We start from the raw sequence: 22061 nt of genomic DNA on the forward strand, positions 1-22061 counted from the left end.
CTCCCCAGCTCCTTCAGGCCGTTATGCCTCGTCAGCCCCTCATCCACCCCTGCCCCGTGCAGTGTGATAATGTGTTAGGGCGGTATTCCAAGACGTTTAAGTAAGGTAGCGAATATGCACTGCCTTGTTGGGCAACTGCCGTACCCTAACGTCATATTCCAAAACGTGTCCTAACTGAACCCCTGTAAGGTATCAGATCGGCAGCCGTTTTAATAAACAAGGACTTGTGCGAGGCTATAAACAGTTGTACTTCGTGGAATCCATCATAATTTTAGCTTATTTTTTAAAACTATGGAATTATAATGTGAAATAAAATATTTAATTTTGGTTGTACAAGAATAAACGATGAACTTTGGCCGTATTTATGTTTTCTGTTTTTTAAGTTATTAAGGGGGGGGGGGGAATTGTAATCGTAAAAATTCTGTTTAAGTTCATTAAAAAGGAAAAAAATTATATATATACAGTTATGGATCAAATCGGCAACAGATAGGACACCAAAAATCAGTGGCCTAAAAACAAGGGACTGGCCGTGTCCTATCGTGCACTTGGCATATGGTTAGGGTACAGGTATTGCATATTCAACACCTAAACCCTTATTTTTGTGTCTTGGAATACGGCCCTTAGTGTTAAGAACATACTTATATGTTTAGTGTTTGATATGTAATATGTTTAATATTGCCGTCACCCGCAGTCTCGTGATCGAGACCCGGGGTGGTCCTAGTGGTTTTCAGTGGCTCTAATGAAATCTCCGGCGGGCGCCAGGTTAATTCGAGGATTAACCGAGGTGGTCGTGGGTTTTTGCCCCTGCGTGTTCCACTAGGATCGGCGGCTGTTGATGGTGGGAGGGAGTCCCTGCTTTTAATACGCACTGGCCCTAAACAGTGTAGAGGACTGTTTCCTACTTGTTCGGGAGGCGTCTACGAAATAAAGAAAACGGTAAATAGTTGTTGATTTTAATTCCGCATCTCACAGAGTGTGGATGGGCACAAGTTACACAATTACACTTGACAAAATACGCTTGCACTACACACACTCGTACTGAATAATTAATTACGTGTTACGTTGCGGCACTCGCAAATAAGATCCCTACATGGGTTTGAGGGTCGTCGAAGAGTTCGAGTGGATTAACGGCCACTCCCGTGATAAACTGGAACTAGCTTCGTGCCCGGGCTCATCTGTGTGAGTCGCGGGCCCACAAACGTAATATTAAGAGACAAGTCTTTAAGTTTGTAGTCGGCAGGCATATGCTCGACGAATTATATTAAGTTCTGTTCGCGGGAGTCGGCCCGGACCGTTAAGTGACTACGTCGCGAACCGTTGTTGCACGACGAGCAAAAATTAATGCGGCCGGGTTAAGCCCTGCACCGGAAAAGGGCATGGGGGCACGTGCGGAGAGGAAAAAGAGGTTTTAATGAGTTATGATATTTACCAGTATGAAGAATCAGGAGCACAAAAGTTGAAGTCTCCCCGCGGGATCACACGTCCGCCCCGGCCCGTGAGTAAAACTCTACTGCCGCTTTGTGCCAGCTTGAGAAGGAAGCGTGGGGGGGGGGCCCGTCATGACGCGCCGATTTTCTAATGTGCCGTTATTCCAAATTTATAATTATAACTAGACATTATTTCTAGAACCCTCGTAACTTGATGACATCTTTCTTAATTAGTTGGCGGAAGGCCTATAATAATAATACATAATAAAATTGTGATTAATATTATTTGAAAATAAAAAGTCAAGCTGGAGACTGTCTGTCACTTGTTGGCTACTCCAGTGGCTATTTGTAAGTAAAAACAGGGAGGTGAATTAGGTTGATTTATGCTGTGGTTAATTATTGGCGGAAGGCCGCAAGGGATGTTCCGGACGTTTATTAATTGCGGTTTCCCACGGGGAAAACCGCTGCACCCCTACGATGCACTTTCACTCTTAAGGGTTGTTTTGTTAATTAAAAATCACTTAATTAGTCACAGTAATTAATGATGTATAAGAACTGTTTGGCGGAGTTGTCATATGGGCGTAATATGTGAAAACACTCACCGACGTCGACGGCTCGCTTGTCTCACGTGAACTGGGCTAGGGTTGCGTTCCGTTTGCGGGGTTTAATACTGGCGGGTGGAGGCCGGGCTTTATGGCCTTCGGACGGACGACGACAATGTGTAATGTTTAATATAATTTTTATGTATTATTTTTTTACGTAATATTTCGTAATATTAATATTATATGTTTTTCTAAAAACTTTGTGAAATAATTATGTAATTTTGTTCACCAGGCGATAGAGCCGTGGCCAACACCCGGAATCTCTCCGAGCGCTGCACGTGTCGCGGAGTGGGGGTAGGAGGGGCACAGAGAGGTGACTCGCGGCAGTGGAGAGAGGAGTAGGAGTCTGGCGGCTGAACGAGGCAGATGTGGGCTGAGACGAGAGTCGCAGGGCCACGACGGGTGAGATCGAGTCTGGGGAGTGGAGATTTCGCGACCACGTGTGTTATGCCGCAAGTCGTCATTGTAACTAGTTTAAAATTATTAATCAGTTTTTGTTTTGTGACTAGACATTGCGCGTATCAGCGGGCCCGTTCTTACCGTAGAGAGATGGACTCTATGTCTCAAGCGCCGTCATTCAAATTTACCTTTTCCACCGCTATCATTTAAAAGGGGCAATCAAGGGTTCTTTAACGTACGCACACGAGACCACGGGGGCAGCTCGCACTCGGCGCCTGCCCAACCCAAACACGTGCAGCCGAGTCTCACTCCGCAGAGGGACGGGTGTTGTGCCGCGGACAGCCCATGTAAAGAGACTGTGTGAAGGGCTCATTAAATACTTGCATTCAAACTGTTGAACTGTCAATTTAGTACGGATAGTGATAATTTCCCCTGCCACGAGGCCTGAACCCCACCTGAGAATAAGACGCAACCAGCATCACGGGGGTGATATCCGTGACTACGACAAGTGGCGCCCAACGTGGGGCCAGTTTCATAATAAACTAATGCTCTACATTTTTATGAAACTTTTATTAAATTCTGAGCGAGACGGGCAGAGACGCGGCACGGCAGGGCCGAGCGTGGGAGACGCAGCTGCGAGCGGAAGCCGGCGCGACAGGGCGGCGCGATAGGGCAGCGCGACAAGATAGCAGCGGATCGAGTTGCGATGCCTCCCACGGCGCTGGCGCGTAACAAAAGCCGGGCGGCTACACCGGAAAGATAGCGACAGGAAGATAGTGATTGCGAGTGGTGCGGATTACCGTGAGACAAGACGAATTGGAGTCGAGAGTGGAACGGGATCCTGCTCGCACCTGGGAGAGTCGCTCCGAGCCGTCGCTGAGATCGGTCTGCCGCGACCACGAGACAGAGGCCGCACGTCGCTACAAACATGAACGACTTCCAAGAGGCGTATGAGTCCTGGGCCAACGCAGACTTTCCAGAGCCAGGCAATAGTTGCATTCACTTCTCAAATTATGAATGTGGATTTTGTTTCGAATACCGGGCGTATGGCATTACGATGTGCGGTGCGCATTCATGCCCCGGCGGGACACCTGATGGGTGGTTCTGCGAGAAGTGCGGGAATCTATGGCACGAGGAGTGTTTACATCCTGTCGCTCGAGAAGAGGCGTGGATGTTTGGGTTTACGTGTGACCGGTGCCGAGCTTAGCTGTGTGTAGACGCTGCCGCCATTGTCACGACGCCGCCCTCAGAAGTTCCTACCTCCACAACTCCTTGGGGCCAAACGACCACGAAAGCCGAGCGGTCACACTGTGCGGACGCCGACACGTTGCTCACAATGTCACTGCTTCAGACGACAATACTCCCGATGCCGCTGCAACCGACGCCGCCACCCCAGACGCCACTGCAACCGACGCCACCACCCCAGACGCCGCCTCCGACGTCGCCGCCTCCAGCTGACCAGTGGATTGCTGGTGCAACGCCGGGCAGCATCGTCAGCAAGACAACGCACTTCAAGACTGCTGATGCAACGCCATTGCACGTCGCGGCCGTGATGCCGCTCCACACGCCGCCCCCGACGCCGCCACCACCGCCTGCTGAGAAAGCTACTGGTGCGGCGTTGCGTCACACCTGGGCAGCATCGCCGTCCTTTCCAGACAGCCAGCAGGCCGCCGAAGCAGTTCTGTACCATGACATGACCATCACGCCGCCCCCATGGCGACAGGTGCGGTCCACAAAGGCACCACGCCATCCGCCGCCGCTACCCACCTCGATCGCCCCCATGGCGACAGGAGCAGCCCATGAAGGCGCCACGCCACCTCTGCCCGCCACGCGTGCCACCTTGGAAATGTCGCTGCACTGCCGCCGCCTCCGCCCACCTCGGCCGCCCCCATGGCGGCAGGTACAGTCCGCACTGACACCACAATGTCGCCGAACACAACAGGTTAGTGCTTGTAGTAACCTGGTCGTGGTCATAATGTACACCGTGAATGGGCATACAGGATGCCTTTTGGTTATGAAGGAATGAATAATTATTCGGACACTTGTCTTGTATTTAGTAAAAGTCTTACAAAATGTTTTGAATTTTAAGCGGTTCAAAAGAGAATAAAATATGGCAGCCAATACAGTTGTCATGACTTCCTGTAGACCACTGTTTTGCTTTTAAAATAGTTTTCTAATTACTATTTTCATTTACTGTTTTACGTATTTTTAAATGCTTTATATATTGGTCAGATTCACTACTTCAAATGGGTCCTTTTGTGGAAAATAGCACCTCTGAGAAAAATCAGCCTCTCTGTGGAAAACTGCCCCTTTAGATTGTTTCAAAAAAAAAAAATTACCCTGAACATGGGCATTTTACACACTTAAAATGAGAATTTTCCCCTTGAAATAGTACATTTCTGTGTAATTTTGAGGACTATTAAATAGTTTTTTTTTTTTTGGTGGTGGTGGGGGGGAATTCATTTTGAGAATTTTTGAGACGTTTTTGCGAAAAATAAATTTTGACACTGAAATCTAAGATGGAAGCCAGTCATTGAACAGCTCCTCACCCAACACTTAACCAGGGCCAGAAGCGGCTATTATATCTGTATAACCCTACATGTACACCAGACTGCTGGTTGCTAATGCTTATGGCTAAATCAACATCTGCAATGGGCTCGTCGTCTGCTTCTGGCGGAGCATTTAAATGTTACGACGCTACAATCACGCATCCCCCCGGTTGCTGGAATTGTATCTTGTAACAACCCAGATTACAGCCTTCCCCATGCAATCCAGTAATAATAATTTTTTATAATTTTTTTTTGTCAAATTTCAGGTTGGATGTAAAATGTTTTCCTTTCAGAAGTTATTGGGAACGTAATTCTTAGATTTTTTTTTGTAATTTTTTTTTTTTTTTTTTTTTTGCTGGCTTCTATGTGTGGGAAGGCAAGCTGACGTGATTCTCCTTCATTATTTCCACGACCCAGGCTTTGTTTCACACGCTAGGTGTGTGAGTCACGGTCACGGGAGTGTGTGTGAAAGAGAGAGAGAGAAAATTGCTGTGTCGTGGGAACAGAAGTAAGCATTTCGTTGAAGTTTTCTGTTGCTATGCGCCGTGATTGGCTGAGAATTACGTCAGCGAGCCCAGGACACTGCCCGCACAAAGGGAAGGAAGGCTGTAAAATTTAGTCATTGTCCGAGCACCGGACGGAGTAGTCATTGTCCGAGCATCGGACCGAGTAGTCATTGTCCGAGCACCGGGCCGAGTAGTCATTGTCCGAGCACCAGCCCGAGCAGTTGTTGTTCGGGCGGCGAGCCGAGCACGCCGTGGTCGGGCGATGGCTCCAGGGTTTATCATTTTTTTTAATGCAAATATAATTAATATTTATTCTGTTTGTGCGAAATATATTGTAATTTTACATGAATAAAAAAACCAGGTAATACATTGAACATTGCTTTTAAATTTTTTCGTGACCTGCTACTAACCCGTATGTTCCACTCAATACCTAATTTTGAGCTAGCCAGAGGTGGTGAGTGGTAACAATCTGACATGCGTGAAGTTTCAAATTTGCGTGCTTCTGATCGTGCCTGTAACTTTGACGGGTTGCATTTCCGTTAAGAATTTTTTTTCTTCTTTTTTTGACATTCGAGTTAAACGAAAAATATTGTGCTCGTAATCACGCAGATTGACTAGGAATATTTTGGTATAGGCACTGTAATTTTTTTATGTAATTGAAACATAAATACGTAAATTATTTGTTAACTATAAATATGTAAATAGGTAACATATGGCAGAGGAATGACGATAAAGGTTTAATGCAAATGAGTCTTCCAGGGTTAGTGCCCTTCCTTTATATCCTTAAAAAAAAAGTCTTTGATTAAGGGCCCAGGTGCCTTAAATTTCATTAGCAATCCTTAAAATTTTTTAATAAAGAGATAGCATACAAGTAATGGATGAATACTGGTATTTTAATGTTCTTTTGTTTCTGACCCAACAGCAAATAACACTTTGTGCGTACACAGTGCAATTTGTGAATTTCGGGCCAGGTGATTAGATTTTATGTATTAAAACCACTTTATTCCCTGCAATATCTGAACACCAATAAATAAATAAATCAATAAATAAATATGTGTGTATATATATGCCTCAACATACTGAGAGCTAAAGTTTGGTCATGTTTCCCAAGATAACTACAGTACAACCCGGTTATAACATTCCCGTTTTTAACATTTTCCCGCCTATAACACCATAATTTCATGGTCCCGTAATTTCTCCATTTATCACAATGCTTTAATTTCCCGCCTATAACAATATTAAAACTTCTACATTCCCGCCTTTAACGTTCAAATTTACTTTGATAACTGCCACAATTTGCGGTATCCCTTCCTTCAAAGTCATAATTTAGAGCGAAACCATAGCTAGAAAATACAGCACGCATATACAAACATCAGATGTTTACATTTGAGTAGTTCACCATAGACGTGGTACACACGCACTCCACAACTTGCACCGGATCGACTATCAATATGGCGTCCTGTTCGCGCTTGTTAGCCTATGACTTGTTCCTTAATACTTATGATGCACATTTTGTGCACTGATACATGGTCGGAAACTGCTACTATACTCTATGGTGCTGGTTTTTGTTTCAAAGGTTTAACACCTTGAGATGGTTAACTGTTCTATGGATATATTCACGGCTTTTGTTTGTGGTTAACCTTTACCGTAATTATTATTATTTTTTTACGTATTGTAGTCACGGTCGTATTTAAATACGCCGTATTGAAATTTTATTCAGGTTTTTGTACGGTTATGATGGCCGATAAATATAAGCGAAAATATATTCTGTAGCTGAAAAAATTCAGTTTATTAACCAAGTGGACAGGAACCCCAACAAAACGTGTGTTGTGATTGCAAAAGAGTTGAATATTTCTGTTTCGACTCTGAACTGTATTGTACAAAACATTTTTTTTTCTTTAGCATATTATTAGGTATTATCTATAAATAAAATTAACCAATTTTCCACTCTATTGCTGTACTTAGTGTAATACTCCTGTATTTTGTGTTGTTTTACCTATACTTTTTAATTTAATCAATCCACGTGTAATTTTTACAAAGTGAAGATGATTTCCTGCTTATAACATTTTTTTATGTTGGTCCCTTGGAGAATGTTATAACAGGGTTGTACTGTATATGTTTTATGAAAATGTGGTTTTGGTTTTGCCTAGCTTTTTTTTGATGAATGAAGGGAAATTTTCTGGGGGGAAAAAAAAGGGGGGGGGGAATTTGTTTTATATTTCTCTATGAATTTTGTGTAAGCTTTGATGCAAAGAAGAAAACTGTTAAGGTAAATTTGATGCCAAAATTGTACCTTCGCCCAAATTGTTTGAAGCCCAATGCTGGAGGAATTTTGAAGCAACAATCGTTTTGAGAAACTAAAGGAAACTCATCTAAAAGAAATGTATGTAGAAATGAATGATTCTGAGGTATAAAAATTTTGTATTTTAATTAACAATGCATAGCTTATTCAAAGTTTATAAATACCTTCTTATAGAAATACATGTTCTGTATTTTAATGGGATGTGTAAAGTATTAGAATGAAATCTTTAGTTGTACATTAATCTTCGGTAAAATATCTTCAATCATTTAAATTTTATATATGAAAGGTGACAACTGATTTATATTAATAAAAAAAAAACAATGTTTTAAAAAACACACTTGTTATCACTCTACAATCAAAGTAAGGAACACATTTCAACAATTCACTTCACATTTAAAACTAAACAAATAACTGAAATATTGTTGATGTATAAATAACAATGTTTACAATAAAATCATCTTCATAATAAATAACAATGAAGAAAATGTAACCAGCCAGTTGTTTTTTGCTTTGAGTTTTTTGTACGAGAAGATTTTTTTTTGGAATACGTTTCATTTTAAAAAAGTATTTTTCTAAAATTGAATATCACATGTTTCACTTTCGTGAGTCATTCTCTTCGTCTTCGGTATCAGTGTTGGCGCCAAGCGCAGAGTCCACGGAAGACCCTGAAGTGCTGTTTATCAGCGGCACTTCTAGTTTGTTGCTGAGGGGTGTGGTCAGCGTCTGAGGAGCTGGTATGTTGCCCGCATTCGAGTCTTCAATTGCTTTGCGCAGCTGCAACAACATCAACAATACTTAACACACAAAAAGTTGAAATTATACCTTGGAGGAAGTAATTTGGTTCTGGCACATTTTTTTATCTAGTCCCTAAGTTACTTGTTGAGAAATCATGGGCAAGTTACAATGAAGAATTTTTGTTGTCATAGAAAACCAAGACTGACAAATAAAATATATAAATAAGTACAGAATACAGAACCGAGAAAGTAAGCCAAGATTTTCTTTAAACAAAAAAAAAGGGGGGGGGGGGGGGGGGTTGTCTGTAAGTCGGTTTACGGACGATAATTTTACGTGATAACGTCATAAGAAAACATTGATGAAAAATTGCATATTTTTTAATTTTCAAATATTATTTACATTTTTTGCAAATTTAATTCAAATAATTTGTTTAAATATAATCACGAACAATTAGTTAAAAAGCCCGTCTTAACCTGTTTGATATTATAGAAGATTTTCTCGCACGGTGGTTGGCCGGTTCTTGCACGCTCGGCTCAGGCGGAACGTGACAATTTTTTGTGCGTGCAGCCGGCATTCATAGATTTATAAGACGTTATCAAGTCAAAAAAAAATTATTTTGAAGAAGGAATCAAGCAAGTAAAACAAAAAACAAAAAACCCCACAAAAATAGCTGGACACACAACAAAGAAGAAAAAAAGAGGGGAAATCAACCAAGAGCAAGCAAACAGATATTTACGATGCAAATATTATCTCCCAAGCAAACAAATTGGTGAAAAACTAGATATGCACACAAATAAGAAGAACAAAATAAAAGTAACTCAGACAAACCAGGAGGCTTACTGTGGCGGAACATTTCAAGGTTTCGAGAACTTCGATGTGATCCTGTCACGGGGCACAGTTTTTAGTGTTTGACTTTGCAGACTCTGGACTGCAGAGTTAAACTGAATTTTACTCTCGTGTCCCACGATTCCTCTGTGTATGGTGTATTCAAATTCTTCTGCTAGCACAATACAGCTGCCATTCTTAAAGTCAGCAGCAACTAAACAGCACGTATGTGGCTTCGTTATAGCCTGTGAGGCATGACATGACACAGAAAAAGATGTGACAAAAACGATCAAAGACTAAAATAACGAAACAATAGTTTTTACATATTCCTTTTGTTATGTAAATTGTACCGAACTGTGTTGTCTGACAAGATATGAAACACCAATTTATTTTTTATGGGTTTTAATTTTGTGTTTTTTGTGTTAATCTAATTGCATAGATTATGTGTGTAGAGAGAGAGAGAATGTGCATCAATTTGTTGGCAGATCTATGTAGATATGTGTAGATTTTGTATAGATGTGCGTCGATGTTTGTCGATTTGGGGCGAATATGTTCTTTGATGTGTGTAGATTTGTGTGTATATGTGTGTCGTAACGTTGGTATCCTAAGTACACAAGAAAATCTATCAAAACAGTTTTAAGGAAAGGTGAACATATGCTGCATGCTGAGAATGTTAATAATATTGTGTTCGCAGATACTTGGCGCATATTCATATATTTGGCATTTTCGCTACTCTGTCATATAGTGTGTCAGTGAAAGCTTGAAGCATACCAAGTATCGTAAGGTAAGCTGAGATGTTTGGAGGCTCTTGACCTTATAGTGGGTAAATGTGTACACAGTAAGTCCCTTTGTATTCCTTGTGGTTCATAGGCTTTTGTACCAAAAAGAAACTGTAATTTTTCCCACATTTGGCATAAGGCACACTGAGTATGGCTTTATGACAGGCATACAGCGTACTGGACATTGTTCTATAGTAGGCATAAAGCACATCAATTACCGTCCAAATAAGTCATATTAGTTTGCTCAGTCAAGCAGTTGTCTTGTATGGTGTTCTAGGTTTGTGAATACAAGATAGCGACCATGACTTCAAATGTTAAGTCAAAGTCATTTAATATGACTTCCCCAGGGTCAAAGAAATCTAAAATGGTGGCCATGATGTCATCCAAGGTGGCGTAACTCCATCATAGCACCACAGTCTGAAGCCTATGCTAGGAAATTCATCATACTACGAAACAATATTAGAGTAAAAAATTTTAATACAATTGTTTAATTAATGTTATTATACGTAGCATTATAAATATTGTGGCCTTAATATACAAAAAATATACTCTAAATGTAGACTTGGTCAGACCAAACCATTTAGTTTTGAAATGTGCTTTAATTCTCAAATATTCTCAAATGAAGACTGACCCGGATACAGACAATAGGAAACATTTGTATTAATGAGTTTGGTTATTTGATGTAAAAAGAATATCTTCTTGTAAATGATGTGTATCAATAAAATGCTGGCTACTTTAATAACAAATTCTTAACTACATTTGGTTTTTTATCTTTAATTACCAAATTGACATTTAATGCTGAGCCTTTCATTTTAAAAATGTCATTAATATTTTAGCCAACAGAGCTTAAAATAAAAGAAAACCATAAAACAACTAACATGGCCTGAATTGGCAAGAGTGAATTATTTAAACATAGTTTATTAGATGATAAAAAATACAAATGATCTGGGACAAAAATGTTCTAGTATTTTTAGTTAATTGGCATAATAGGAATGGAAAAACTGTACATAAGCCTTTTGCAAAGGTATCCATCAAAAATCTGGTAACATTGTCCGTTTTGTAAACGTGAATAGAGAAAACTTCTACAAAACATATAATATTTTAATGTCCGTGCATTTAAATGCAGGCTGAGTGCTAGTTACAAGTTTCCACTCCTAAAAATTACTATGGATTAGAATGTAGCAACATAAAAATGCAAGAATATTCTATTCAATTACATGAAATAGGTACTTACTTGTGGTGTATTTTTAAAGTGACATTTTCAACATTATTCCTTTTACAGTGCAAATTTTCAAATATATTACATACTCTTAACTAATTTAATAAAACATTTACCTCTTTCAAGCCAACAACTCCAACCAGTCGGCCAATTGCAGTCACGTAGGCATGGTTAACGCCCACCATAGAAAAGAGGGAGTGAACTTTTAGCAGAGAAGTCCTTTCTACAAGTTGGAACGGGGCAGGATCGATGTGGCACTTATCAAAGTCTACCTCTTTCACCAATTCTTCTTCTTCCCATTTCTTCTGGTCTTCTGGGGACATGTCGATCACACGTTCCCTAGGCTGGACAGAAGTAGGCATTTTTCTTTATCAATGATCACAAATTATATTTGCAAAATGTGAATTTCACGAGTTACAACTACATGCAACCAAAATATGCATTTATGGCAATTTTATGGTCTGCACAGTGTGTCATGGAAAAACCCCAAGAAGAGACAACAAATATTAATACACAAACGCACGCAGAACAAGCCAAAAACAAATCAAGTCAAATGATCAGTGCATAGAAAACAGACAGCATTCCGTGGACTTAATTATGTAGCCAGAAAAATATTACAGCACATGCAAGCAGAGTGGGCTAGCGACAAAACCGTCGTCGTAGGAAGCCTACTGAGTTAGTCGGTACTGTCGACATTGTGTTGTCAAGAGTATACGTTTAGTATCTTCGTGATGTGTGTCTGTTTGTCCCTGAGTTACAAAGTTGTTGTTATGTGTATGTGCTGTCTCATCATCAGTCCGCTGTGTTCGTCTGTTCTGTAATATAGTGTTGACTAAATTATTTTAACAGAATCATCTTTCCTGTCTAGGCGTGTAACATTTGACACTAGTTGTTTTTAGTCTTGTTCTCCGTGCGTTTATGTATTTATCTTTATTCTCCAAAATTTGGGGTTTTCAATGACATAGTGCAAAACAGCACTTGTGTGTGTCAATCAAACGGTTTTAAATTAATATTCCCCACTGCAAGATTCATTAAAAAAAAAAACATACTAAATTGTAATTCACACGAAATCATGTCGTGTAGCAGTCAGTACACTGAAAGTTATTTGATTAAAATATCTGAGAAACGAATGTTAATCAAATGACTTCTAGGTAAAATGACTTTCAGTCTAGTGCCTGACAATCAACTGTCTGTGGCCAGAGTTGAGAATTTTTCCCAGCGATATAATATCTCAGGTTTACGGTACAATTTCTCCTGGCCAAATGACTGCTTGGGAAACAATTTTGTTGTTGTTGTTGTGAACTGAGGTGTTTGGAAGTGAATTCGAGAAACAATCGATTTTGTCTTCCTTGTTCATTTTTGTCGCACACAGATGTAGCTTATGAAGCTTACAGGAAGGAAATTATTAGTTCTGAAAACACATGTCTTGCAAATAATTCCTTGAAAATATTTTATCATTCAAATTTATTATGAGGTCAGAGGAAATGTTCATTAAAATAATTCATTTCAGTAAGTTTTAAAAAGTTAACAACTGTTTGACTAGCTGAATGTGGATGTGAATAAATAATATGCTGTTTTCAGTTGTATAAAATTTCTGGATTAATTAGTACGCGAACAAGAAACATTTCAAAATCACACATTTTTTTAAAACATTTTTTTCAGTAATACTTACCTTGCGCAACATTTTGACTGTAAGATAGTTATCTTTTGTAAGTGTTTTCTTAAAAAATATCCCATATTTCACTTATATTCATAAGAGATGTGCTTGTTTGAGATAGGGTCCAAACTATGGCTGTAAACTAATGGCATGCTCTGAGTCAGAACTAATTGTAATACATCCAGAGGTTTCCTTGCATGAGCACGTTGGATTGGTTGCGGAAGTCCTGATCCATGGTTTATACAATCACTCGATATAGTTTTCCATGGCTTCTGTGCGAGGCCGTATGAAATTTGTTGTATTCATCACCAATTGACTCTCTTGTTGATATTGTACAGTGTAAACAGACCGCTGCAAACGGCGTAAGAGCGATAGCTGCTACGTGCATCTACTAATTTCACCGCGGAATTGACGTCAGTGGTTGAGCTTCCCAACAATTATTGTGGATTGTGAGATAATAACATAGAGAAATAAAGGTTTGTTAATAAGTGTCATTAGTTTCTTGGCAAGTGACTGTGGAAAAAAAAATTGCTTGTGCAATTATAATATGCATAATAATACCACAGGATATTGTACAGTGATGCTTATAAAACATAATAACATTTAAAGTTTATGAATAGCTAAACTAAATAAAAGTGCCATCAGGTTGTATTTTGTTAAAAAATTTCATTCTGTAATAGAACGGTTTATTGTTTTGTAAAAAAAAAATTAGACTAGATGGAAGAAAACTGTTTTTACGACGAAACCGTCCGATTTTACGATACACAAATGACACTGGCTTCAATAATAATACAGTTATTAAAAGGTTCTACTACTTACACTAATATTCCTAAATGAAAGGTTATAAATGTATTTCTTCTTCAATAAATTATACAATGAAAATGTGCTTGTGAAAATTGTGGATGGAAAATAACCATTTCATTAAATGTGCTAAAGTGAGTCACAATGCCACGACGAACATGACACGACACGACGGGCCCAACGCGCTCAGCAGCCAATGAAATGAAAGGTCGCCGTGACATCACCCCAACAAAATACACGCCCCGATGGCCCACAAGGAATGGATTCTATTTATGATTTTGTAGTGTCGTGCTGCCTGACAGAAAGCAAAACAGAAACGGAAACCATACAGAACCAAACTTCAAAAATATTCACCTACTTGGTAAATCTTTATGCTGAAAAATGAAATTTAATTTTACGTGTGTGTAAACTTCAATATTTGTAGCGAGCCTTCATCTGTTTATATAAACGGATATCATCGTGTTTATGGTCAATGTTGTTATTGTAGATTGGAGAAGATTTAATGTAAGAATGGAAGAATTCAGCATAGAACTTGTAATTGATAAAGTTCAGGCTCATGTTATTCTGTATGACATTTGGTTGAAGGACTACAGAAATCAGCCAAAAAAAGAAAAGAAAAAATAGCATGAGCTGATATAAAATGTTCTTTTTATCTTCTACACAGTCTTTAGTGCATTCTATACTGCATTTTATGGAATTATTTGGCTTGAAACGATTTGCCGACAGTCAAATCAGAAATCGTTGTGGTATTGTGAGTTGTGACCCTACTCTATTAAATCTGTCGTGCTGGAGCTTTAGGATGGCTTGCGGGTCTGTCGTGTTGTGTTTGTCGTAACATTGTGACTCCAGCTTTTGATGAAGCTTTACGGTGGGGAAACAGATAAACTGTAAAAATCTGACAAGTCTTACCAGCTGCACTTTCTTGAACAATCGTGGACTCATGGAGATTGATGATTGGTGACTTAGCTTGTCATCGTCCCTTTCAACCATCGCCATCCCAGACTCCGGATCAGGGTTTACGTCCTGCAACGTGGCTGATTTCTTGAAGATTGCTTCAAATGCTAGGCGTATCCTGAAATCCGCAAAAAAAAATAAAACAATATTCATGCAATGCAAACTGCATGTATCACTGGTCAGTGGTGAACGAGGGTTGTCTGAAAAGTTTACGACCTCCACATGAAGATGGCAGCACTCGTCAACGAAAATTGGGGAATGTATTTAGTCATGTTTTGGAACATACTGTCTGAAATTTCAGCCATTTTGGACGAGCAGTTGTTTTTTAACAATTGTTTGCGTGAGTCTCTGCATAAAAGTTGTTTACGAACGCGATGGCCTCCTCATTCGACAAAAATGTATGTCCTCTGACTGCAACTTTTAGCCTAGGGAACAAAAAAAATGTCAATTGGGTTTAGATCTGGTGAGTTAGGAGGGTGGTCAAGCAGTTCAAACCGCAGTTCGTAGATTTTCACCATGGCAACCGCTGAGGTGTGAGCGGGTGCATTGTCCTGGTGAAACAAATTTTTTTTGTTTCTGCAAATGTGACATTATTCTGCAATTTCTGCCTTCAGCTTGTCAAGTAATGATGCGTAGTTATGTTATTTTTTTTCCAAAATAATTTATTAAGACGATTCCATGACTAGCCTAGAAAACAGGATCTCTGTTTTTTCTCCGGCCAAAGGAACAGTCTTAGCATTTTTTGGAGCTGTTTCTCCCTTTGCCGTTTTTGGTGTCGCAGACGTTCGTCACCCGAGCTGGTGTGGCCATGTTTGAACTGAGCTGCCCGAAATCTCCCTGTGGTAAATAATGGCGCAGAGTCGCCGTGCACACCGTCCAACTCGTCTTCAATTAGCGGAGGCGTACTGCCTTTCAAAAACAAATATTTAATGACACTTCGATACACATTTGTTTTTCATTTTCACAAAAATATGAGCATCGACTCACGAAAACGACGGTTAAAAAACAACTGCTCGTCCAAAATGGCTGAAATTTCAGACAGTATATTCCAAAACATGACTAAACACATTCCCCAATTTTCGTTGACGAGTGCTGCCACCTTCATGTTTAGGTCGGAAACTTTTCAGACAATTCTCTTAGCTATATGAAGTATTTAAAAAAATATTGGAAAAGACCCAAGACTCCATATTTTCTGGTGATGCAAACTTTGATATTAAAAATTCTATTTCTAAACTAAAATATACTGTTTGGAACATAAGTAAAAATAACAAAACAGAAAGAGCATGATCTTAGACTTGGAAGGATCACAGCACATTTATTTTAAGTCTCATACTAATTTAAGAAATTTTAATGCTGTCAAAGTGTAGTACCTAGTAGCTAAACAAGAATACACATTAATGCTAAGAAAAATATACATCGATCAGAGCAGAGTAAAGCCCGAATTAATTTTTTTTAAAGAAGAATATCCAGCTCAACAAACATTTATGTTATAGAATGAACTTAAAATTGTGGTAATGTGTTTGATGGTTAAATTACTTCAAGACTTTATGAACTGTTTTAATACCAAGTTATTGGTATCACAGAATACATTAATTTGAAATTTTTTTTCAAGGATTCAAATTTTATATCACTATAAGGTTCGTGTGACTTTAGTTTCTACATTTGAATTATTCTACAGGAACTTGTGAGATTTCAGTAACTACAACGGCTACAATTCTACCAGAATTTTATGTTTTAGTTTTCAGAATAAGGAGATAGTGTGATTCCTACCGAGGTAAAGAACTGATAACCTAACTGAGGATCAAAATTGGTTATTCGATCAATGATACTTATAAACTGACGAGGGACGATTGATTACTTCAACTACTTCAAAATAAAGACAGTAATTAAAGTGTTAATGTATTTAGTGTTTGTGATGTGTTTGTTATAGATATTTGTCACCATTTTTAATCTGTGCTGACAATTTAAGTTAACTGATATTTTGACACTAGTAGGCCTAATGGCTTCACCAATGAATTTAAATGATTTTGAATATATTAATTGAGTTATACAACTAACTAGCTAACTAGAGGTCCTGTCTAGTAACAGTAACCTTCTGTTACTATAACAGATTTTCGAGTTTCTGAGCTACCTTGTTTTGATGATGCTATTTAATTTTAATGTGTTGAGCCAGGGAGATCTTTCGGATATTCAAGTTGCTTATCGATAATACTAGAATTTATACTTGTCAATAACTTAGCTGAAACTATAATTAATTTTGGATGTATAGATTTTCCCGGAAGTGTTTTGGTGAAATATCAATACACTATTATAGTTGATCTGAGTAAACCATTGACACTTCAAACAGTCTTTATATATGACTTTATTCTGGTATTCTAATAAGATTGCTTGAGATATTTTAATACAAATTTAATAACTAAGTTCAATAGTGATACCACAGCATATTTTAAATTGCTTTAATATGTATAATAAAGTAAAAATAACTATTAAAACATGACTCTTACTTGGAAATTTCCCCTTACCAACAATGGAGCACTAGCACACTCCAGCAGCAAAAATAAGAACAAGAATGGCTGACATCAATAGAAAACCAGTTAAATTTATGGCTTTAATTAAATGATATAAAATAAAAAAGTATGAATATAGTTAAATAATAAATCAGGATGAATTTTTGAATCTGAGTGGAATGATAGAACAGGAGAAAATGAAATCTAAAATGGTAAGATAAAAACTGTGAGTAGGTCAAAAATTAAGGTGTTGGTCATCCAAGACAATGAAATGCAATATCACATCTATGACATCTTAATCAAAGAGGGTCACCAGTTGTACACTCCACTTGAAACAAACATTACTGAAAATGGTGGAAAGATTCCAATAGCCGATTTATTTTCTAGAACTATAAAAACATGAATTTTCTTTTTACAAAATGGAGATTATCATTCTACACCAATGCCCACGCAATCCAAATTATTTAAGCATCCACCACTGCCCACATACTGTGTTTTCTCGCATTATTGTCGCACATTTTATTCTAAAATCAAGTTTTAAAAGTAGGGGTGCGATAATTATGCGGGAAAAAAAAATTTTGTTAGGTAAAGTTATTCATAAAAGCAAAACCTGTTCATGGAAAGTATGTTTATTTAAAAAAAAAACAGGAGGAGTATACAAGAGCACGCCAAACAATTTATATTAATAATACATATAACAAAAACCTTTCTTCAACTTTAAATAGAAAAACAAAAACCGTGACCCAAACGCAAGCCACTTGAATTTGTGAAGTGAACTAATGCGTAACTACCGTCGTAGTATACACTTACCACGAAAGAGTGCGGGCTATCAAATGTAGTTAACTCGACACTCAACAGAGAGCGCGTGTTGCATGAATCGGCGAGATATCGATATTCGACTACGTGTGCGCGCTCTATACGGGAAGCAACTAGTGTTGTGCGAGATCTCGAACTTCGAGAAAAATTTCGAGAAATATTGCATTCTCGAACAGCAAGCGAGAAAAATAATTTCTCGAAAAAAAACGAGAAATTTTTTTTGGTACCGGTAACAACTCAATTTGGTATGGAAACAAAATTTGATATTGATAGTTGTATTTTTATATGTTGAACATTACATACACACTGCCATTATTTTAGTTTAAATGTTTTAAAAATACCAAACGTGCCTGCCTGTTTGGACGAAAAATGATTTGGCGGAACACAAAGCAAACATGATGCAATCATTAAGATATATTATACTAGCCGATAGTCAACCATCCAAAACCTTTATCAATAACCGAAACTGTGAATAAAAACTGTCATATGAAATTCCAATTTATCCTGAAAGAATAACTGCTGTATTTAATTTTTAAATTACGTAAGCGTAATACATAATAAAATACGTTCGAACCTAACCTACAAAATTGGTTTTGTTTACATACACGTTATTACGGTAAAGTTAATAAAAGCATTACCTTTCATTTAGTCATAATATTTTGTTCGGTAATGTTTAATAGCATACTGAAATGTTGATTATTACGGAAAAATACAAAATTTACTTTTTAACGAACAAAAGAGAATGGTGGTCATGCTGCCAGACCGAGTCTGCTTCGCTGTTCCGTTTCTTATTTCATAACCAATAAAAGACTGCGCAAGTCATGTGATTATTAAATGAACTGGAATGTAAAGGAATGGATTGAACACGCAGAACAATTCACATCCTTGTATTATGTAAAATTACGTGAATGTGTGTGTTCAAACCCGTTGAAAAGGCAGAATAAATAGTATGTTCATCGCATTTCCTTTTCCACCTTTGTTTCACTCAGTTGTAAGACGTCACGAGTAATGAATCCCGCTAAAGCCTCCCTTGTAACAATTTCTTTGTTTTCATTACAGTACCAGAGTTTCCCGTTTATGCGAGCTACTCTGCGGGTATGAATAAATAATGTGACGCCTGTAAAATGTTATTAGGAATATGAGAATAATTTCCCAATACTGCTTTATCTCTAACTGCGGCGTAACCAAGTGGAAAAAAAAAAGTGTTGCGGGAATATAACAGTTTAACAGAAGTAAACTTTGTTGTCAAATTAAACTTTAATTTTACGGTAAAATGGAAGATGTGGACATATCAGTGTGGCAGTATTACACAAAGTGTGGCGATAAGTCAACGGGAACCACAATTAACATGTTAGCTACTAGACTTTTACCTAAGTGAGTGAATGTTTATTTATAATTTAGTGTAGGCTTACACAACGTGTGGTGCATGTCAGTTGTGCACAGGCAACTAAATTGACATTCTATATGATTAACAACAGTTTTATGTACAGAAAAATATATTTTGAAAGTGATATCTACAGTAAATCTTGATTATTTAAAAATTTCTCATTCTCGTCTCGTTTCTCGCGAGAAAAATATTTTCTTTCTCGAAAATTTCTCGAGGCCTAAATCTCATTCTCGCACAACCCTAGAAGCAACATAACCAAACATGAATTATGCCAATTAGCGCTGGCTACATGTTTATAAGTGGTACACCGCGGCGACGCAGACGGTCAGATAAAGGATGTAACGTTGAAAAACTTCTAAAAAAAAATTTCACACTTCAGACAACTTCGTATTTCCGTTAATTAAATAAGTAAGTGGTAATGTCCAAATAAATATTAGGTTTCTACTTTAAAATACATCTTTTATACGGAAAAGATACCTACACAAAGCGCTCGGGATATAATAGCGGGACCAAAAACAACATGCAACGTTTACGCGAGAAGTTTTTTTATCCCAATTTTGAGGGCCTAAAATATAGGTGCGACGATTATGAGATAAAAAAGGGTACTAAAACTTAGATTTAATCAGAACTCAGATGAATTAGTTGCGAGACAAATACCTGCTCTCTGCCCCTGTGACAGTGGTGTACGGTGTCACACTGGGAGTCGAAGCTGGACTAAATCCTCGGAGCGTGAACGAGTTTGTCTTCTTCAGGATGGATTTTTTTGGTTGACTTCCGAATACGGGGTTGTAGTGAGGCTGAAAATATTACACGAAATAATAATTATTGTTGTAGAGGCTAGTTATGTGGTTGGTACCTGTGTATGAGAACTATTTCCTGGTTATGTATGCTATGGAGTTGTTTGGGAGACTCGCAGAAGAGTAAGAATAAACGTGTGAAATCATGTTATTGATCTTCTTCATGTTCATCTAATTAGATAATTAAAACACGCCAAATATTCTACTAAACACACAATGTAATGTTTTACTTGTGAATCCTTAATGTGACTTTACCATTTGAGGTGGCAAAATGGTAACACATTTCATTCACATCATAGATGACCTGGGTTTACGATGTGGTCCAGTCATCACGATTTTGTTCATGGTTTCCCGAAAAAAACTAGTCCATACTGAGATAGTTAGGTATTTACCATATGTGACTGTAGATTTGCTCTCAATTTCAATTTAACTCTAATATATGTTTGGAAGTGTCATCAAACAAAAAAAAAATGTTACAGTAAAATAATATTATTAGAGGATAACATTTCAAAAACATTTACACTGTGTTGTTACCTTTGTGATGAAAAAAAATGTGACATTTATGCTAAATTACATATTTGTGCTTCCAGAAGAACATTGTGTTAAGCTTCTTGTCACTTAGTAGATTTAAAAGAGAATTTAAGGGGGTGGGAACGGAGAATGGTGATTTAAAAGAGAATTTAAGGGGGTGGGAACGGAGAATGGTGATTTAAAAGAGAATTTAAGGGGGTGGGAACGGAGAATGGTATTTAAAATCAGTTAAAACACATAACAGTAATAAAATATTAATTTCAAATAACACTGAGTACCTAAATTACCTCCAAATCAGGTAGATAATGACTACTGAGTCTGAATACCTACAAATATTATTCCTCTGAAAAATAGAAAAATTATATATTATTAGTTTATATTAAATTCCTTGTTGTGGAGGAAATTAAAGGATAATTTAAGAAGTATACATTGGTTTCTCCAAGCCTGGAGATGGGCTGTGAAGCCTAGATAGTCATGTCATGGCCGCCATCTTGATGACCTTGACAATTGAACTTGTCCACTGAAACTTAACCTTGACTCTGGCCACCTCTAATATTCTAGAAAATCCTGACATCATGCATTCCAGAAAATTTCGCCATTTTGAATTCATCTGCTGGAGGCTGCCATCTTAGTTTCTGGCGTATGTTTCTAGAGTGTGCTAGTGTCACTCTGTGTCATGCACGTTAGGTCATTGTTCCATTATCTACCATTGTTGTTATGAACCTTATAGGCACATTGTGTTTAAAATTTTTTGTATAAAATTTCAGAAGTGAGGTGATTCAAACCATGATAGATCGGACCTTTAGTATGGAAATGTAACCCCCTTTACCACGTAGCTATCTGTGCAAACACTAGAGTAAGGATTAAATAAGTTATGTAAAACAATAACACATATGCAGACATGCATTTTTTTAAGATGGAGGATGATCAGCAGCATTTGTTGGAGGCTGTCATCTTTTAATTTAAATGCTTACTAATAGGAGAGCTAGTGTCCCATGTTCCTTCATTTGTTACCCGCTAAAGCAGACTAAATGGCTTAGTTTTTTTAGACATGTTGAAAGTAAATTAAACTGTAAGCCTAGTGCAGTTCTTGATTAAAGCTGCAAGATTCATGGCAAATGCAATTTTCTATGGTTTTGCAACTTTCTTTGCAATTTAACCCGACTGTAAATATAAATTTTAACTGAACCCATTTTTTTTATAGTGCACGAGCTGTAGTGTTTTGGCAGTTTGTTTGGACTTATAAATTTTTCAGTTACATATTTTCA

General features: G+C 37.9%; 1 protein-coding gene and 1 long non-coding RNA gene across 6 annotated transcripts in view; one reads left to right on the forward strand and one right to left on the reverse strand.

Moving 5' to 3' along the window:
* Nucleotides 1–7887: 7887 nt before the first annotated feature.
* LOC134529848 (chloride channel protein 2) overlaps nucleotides 7888–22061 on the reverse strand; it is a 207082-nt gene continuing 192908 nt past the window's right edge. For 4 of the 5 annotated variants that reach the window (XM_063364357.1, XM_063364355.1, XM_063364356.1 and 1 more), the window contains 4 exons: nucleotides 20123–20262; nucleotides 14711–14873; nucleotides 11460–11687; nucleotides 8380–8559 (listed from right to left, as the gene is read on the reverse strand). In XM_063364357.1, coding sequence (XP_063220427.1) covers nucleotides 8380–8559; nucleotides 11460–11687; nucleotides 14711–14873; nucleotides 20123–20262 — 711 coding nt within the window. Of the gene's footprint in view, nucleotides 8560–11459; nucleotides 11688–14710; nucleotides 14874–20122; nucleotides 20263–22061 lie in introns of all 5 variants that reach the window. The other variant, XM_063364358.1, reaches the window with a different exon arrangement.
* LOC134529849 (uncharacterized) lies at nucleotides 8555–10870 on the forward strand. Its single transcript, XR_010074719.1, has 2 exons — nucleotides 8555–10129; nucleotides 10402–10870. It is a non-coding gene; the product is annotated as an uncharacterized LOC134529849 (long non-coding RNA).

Source organism: Bacillus rossius, chromosome 2 (assembly GCF_032445375.1).
Source record: "Bacillus rossius redtenbacheri isolate Brsri chromosome 2, Brsri_v3, whole genome shotgun sequence".
In the NCBI taxonomy this organism is placed as follows: domain Eukaryota; kingdom Metazoa; phylum Arthropoda; class Insecta; order Phasmatodea; family Bacillidae; genus Bacillus; species Bacillus rossius.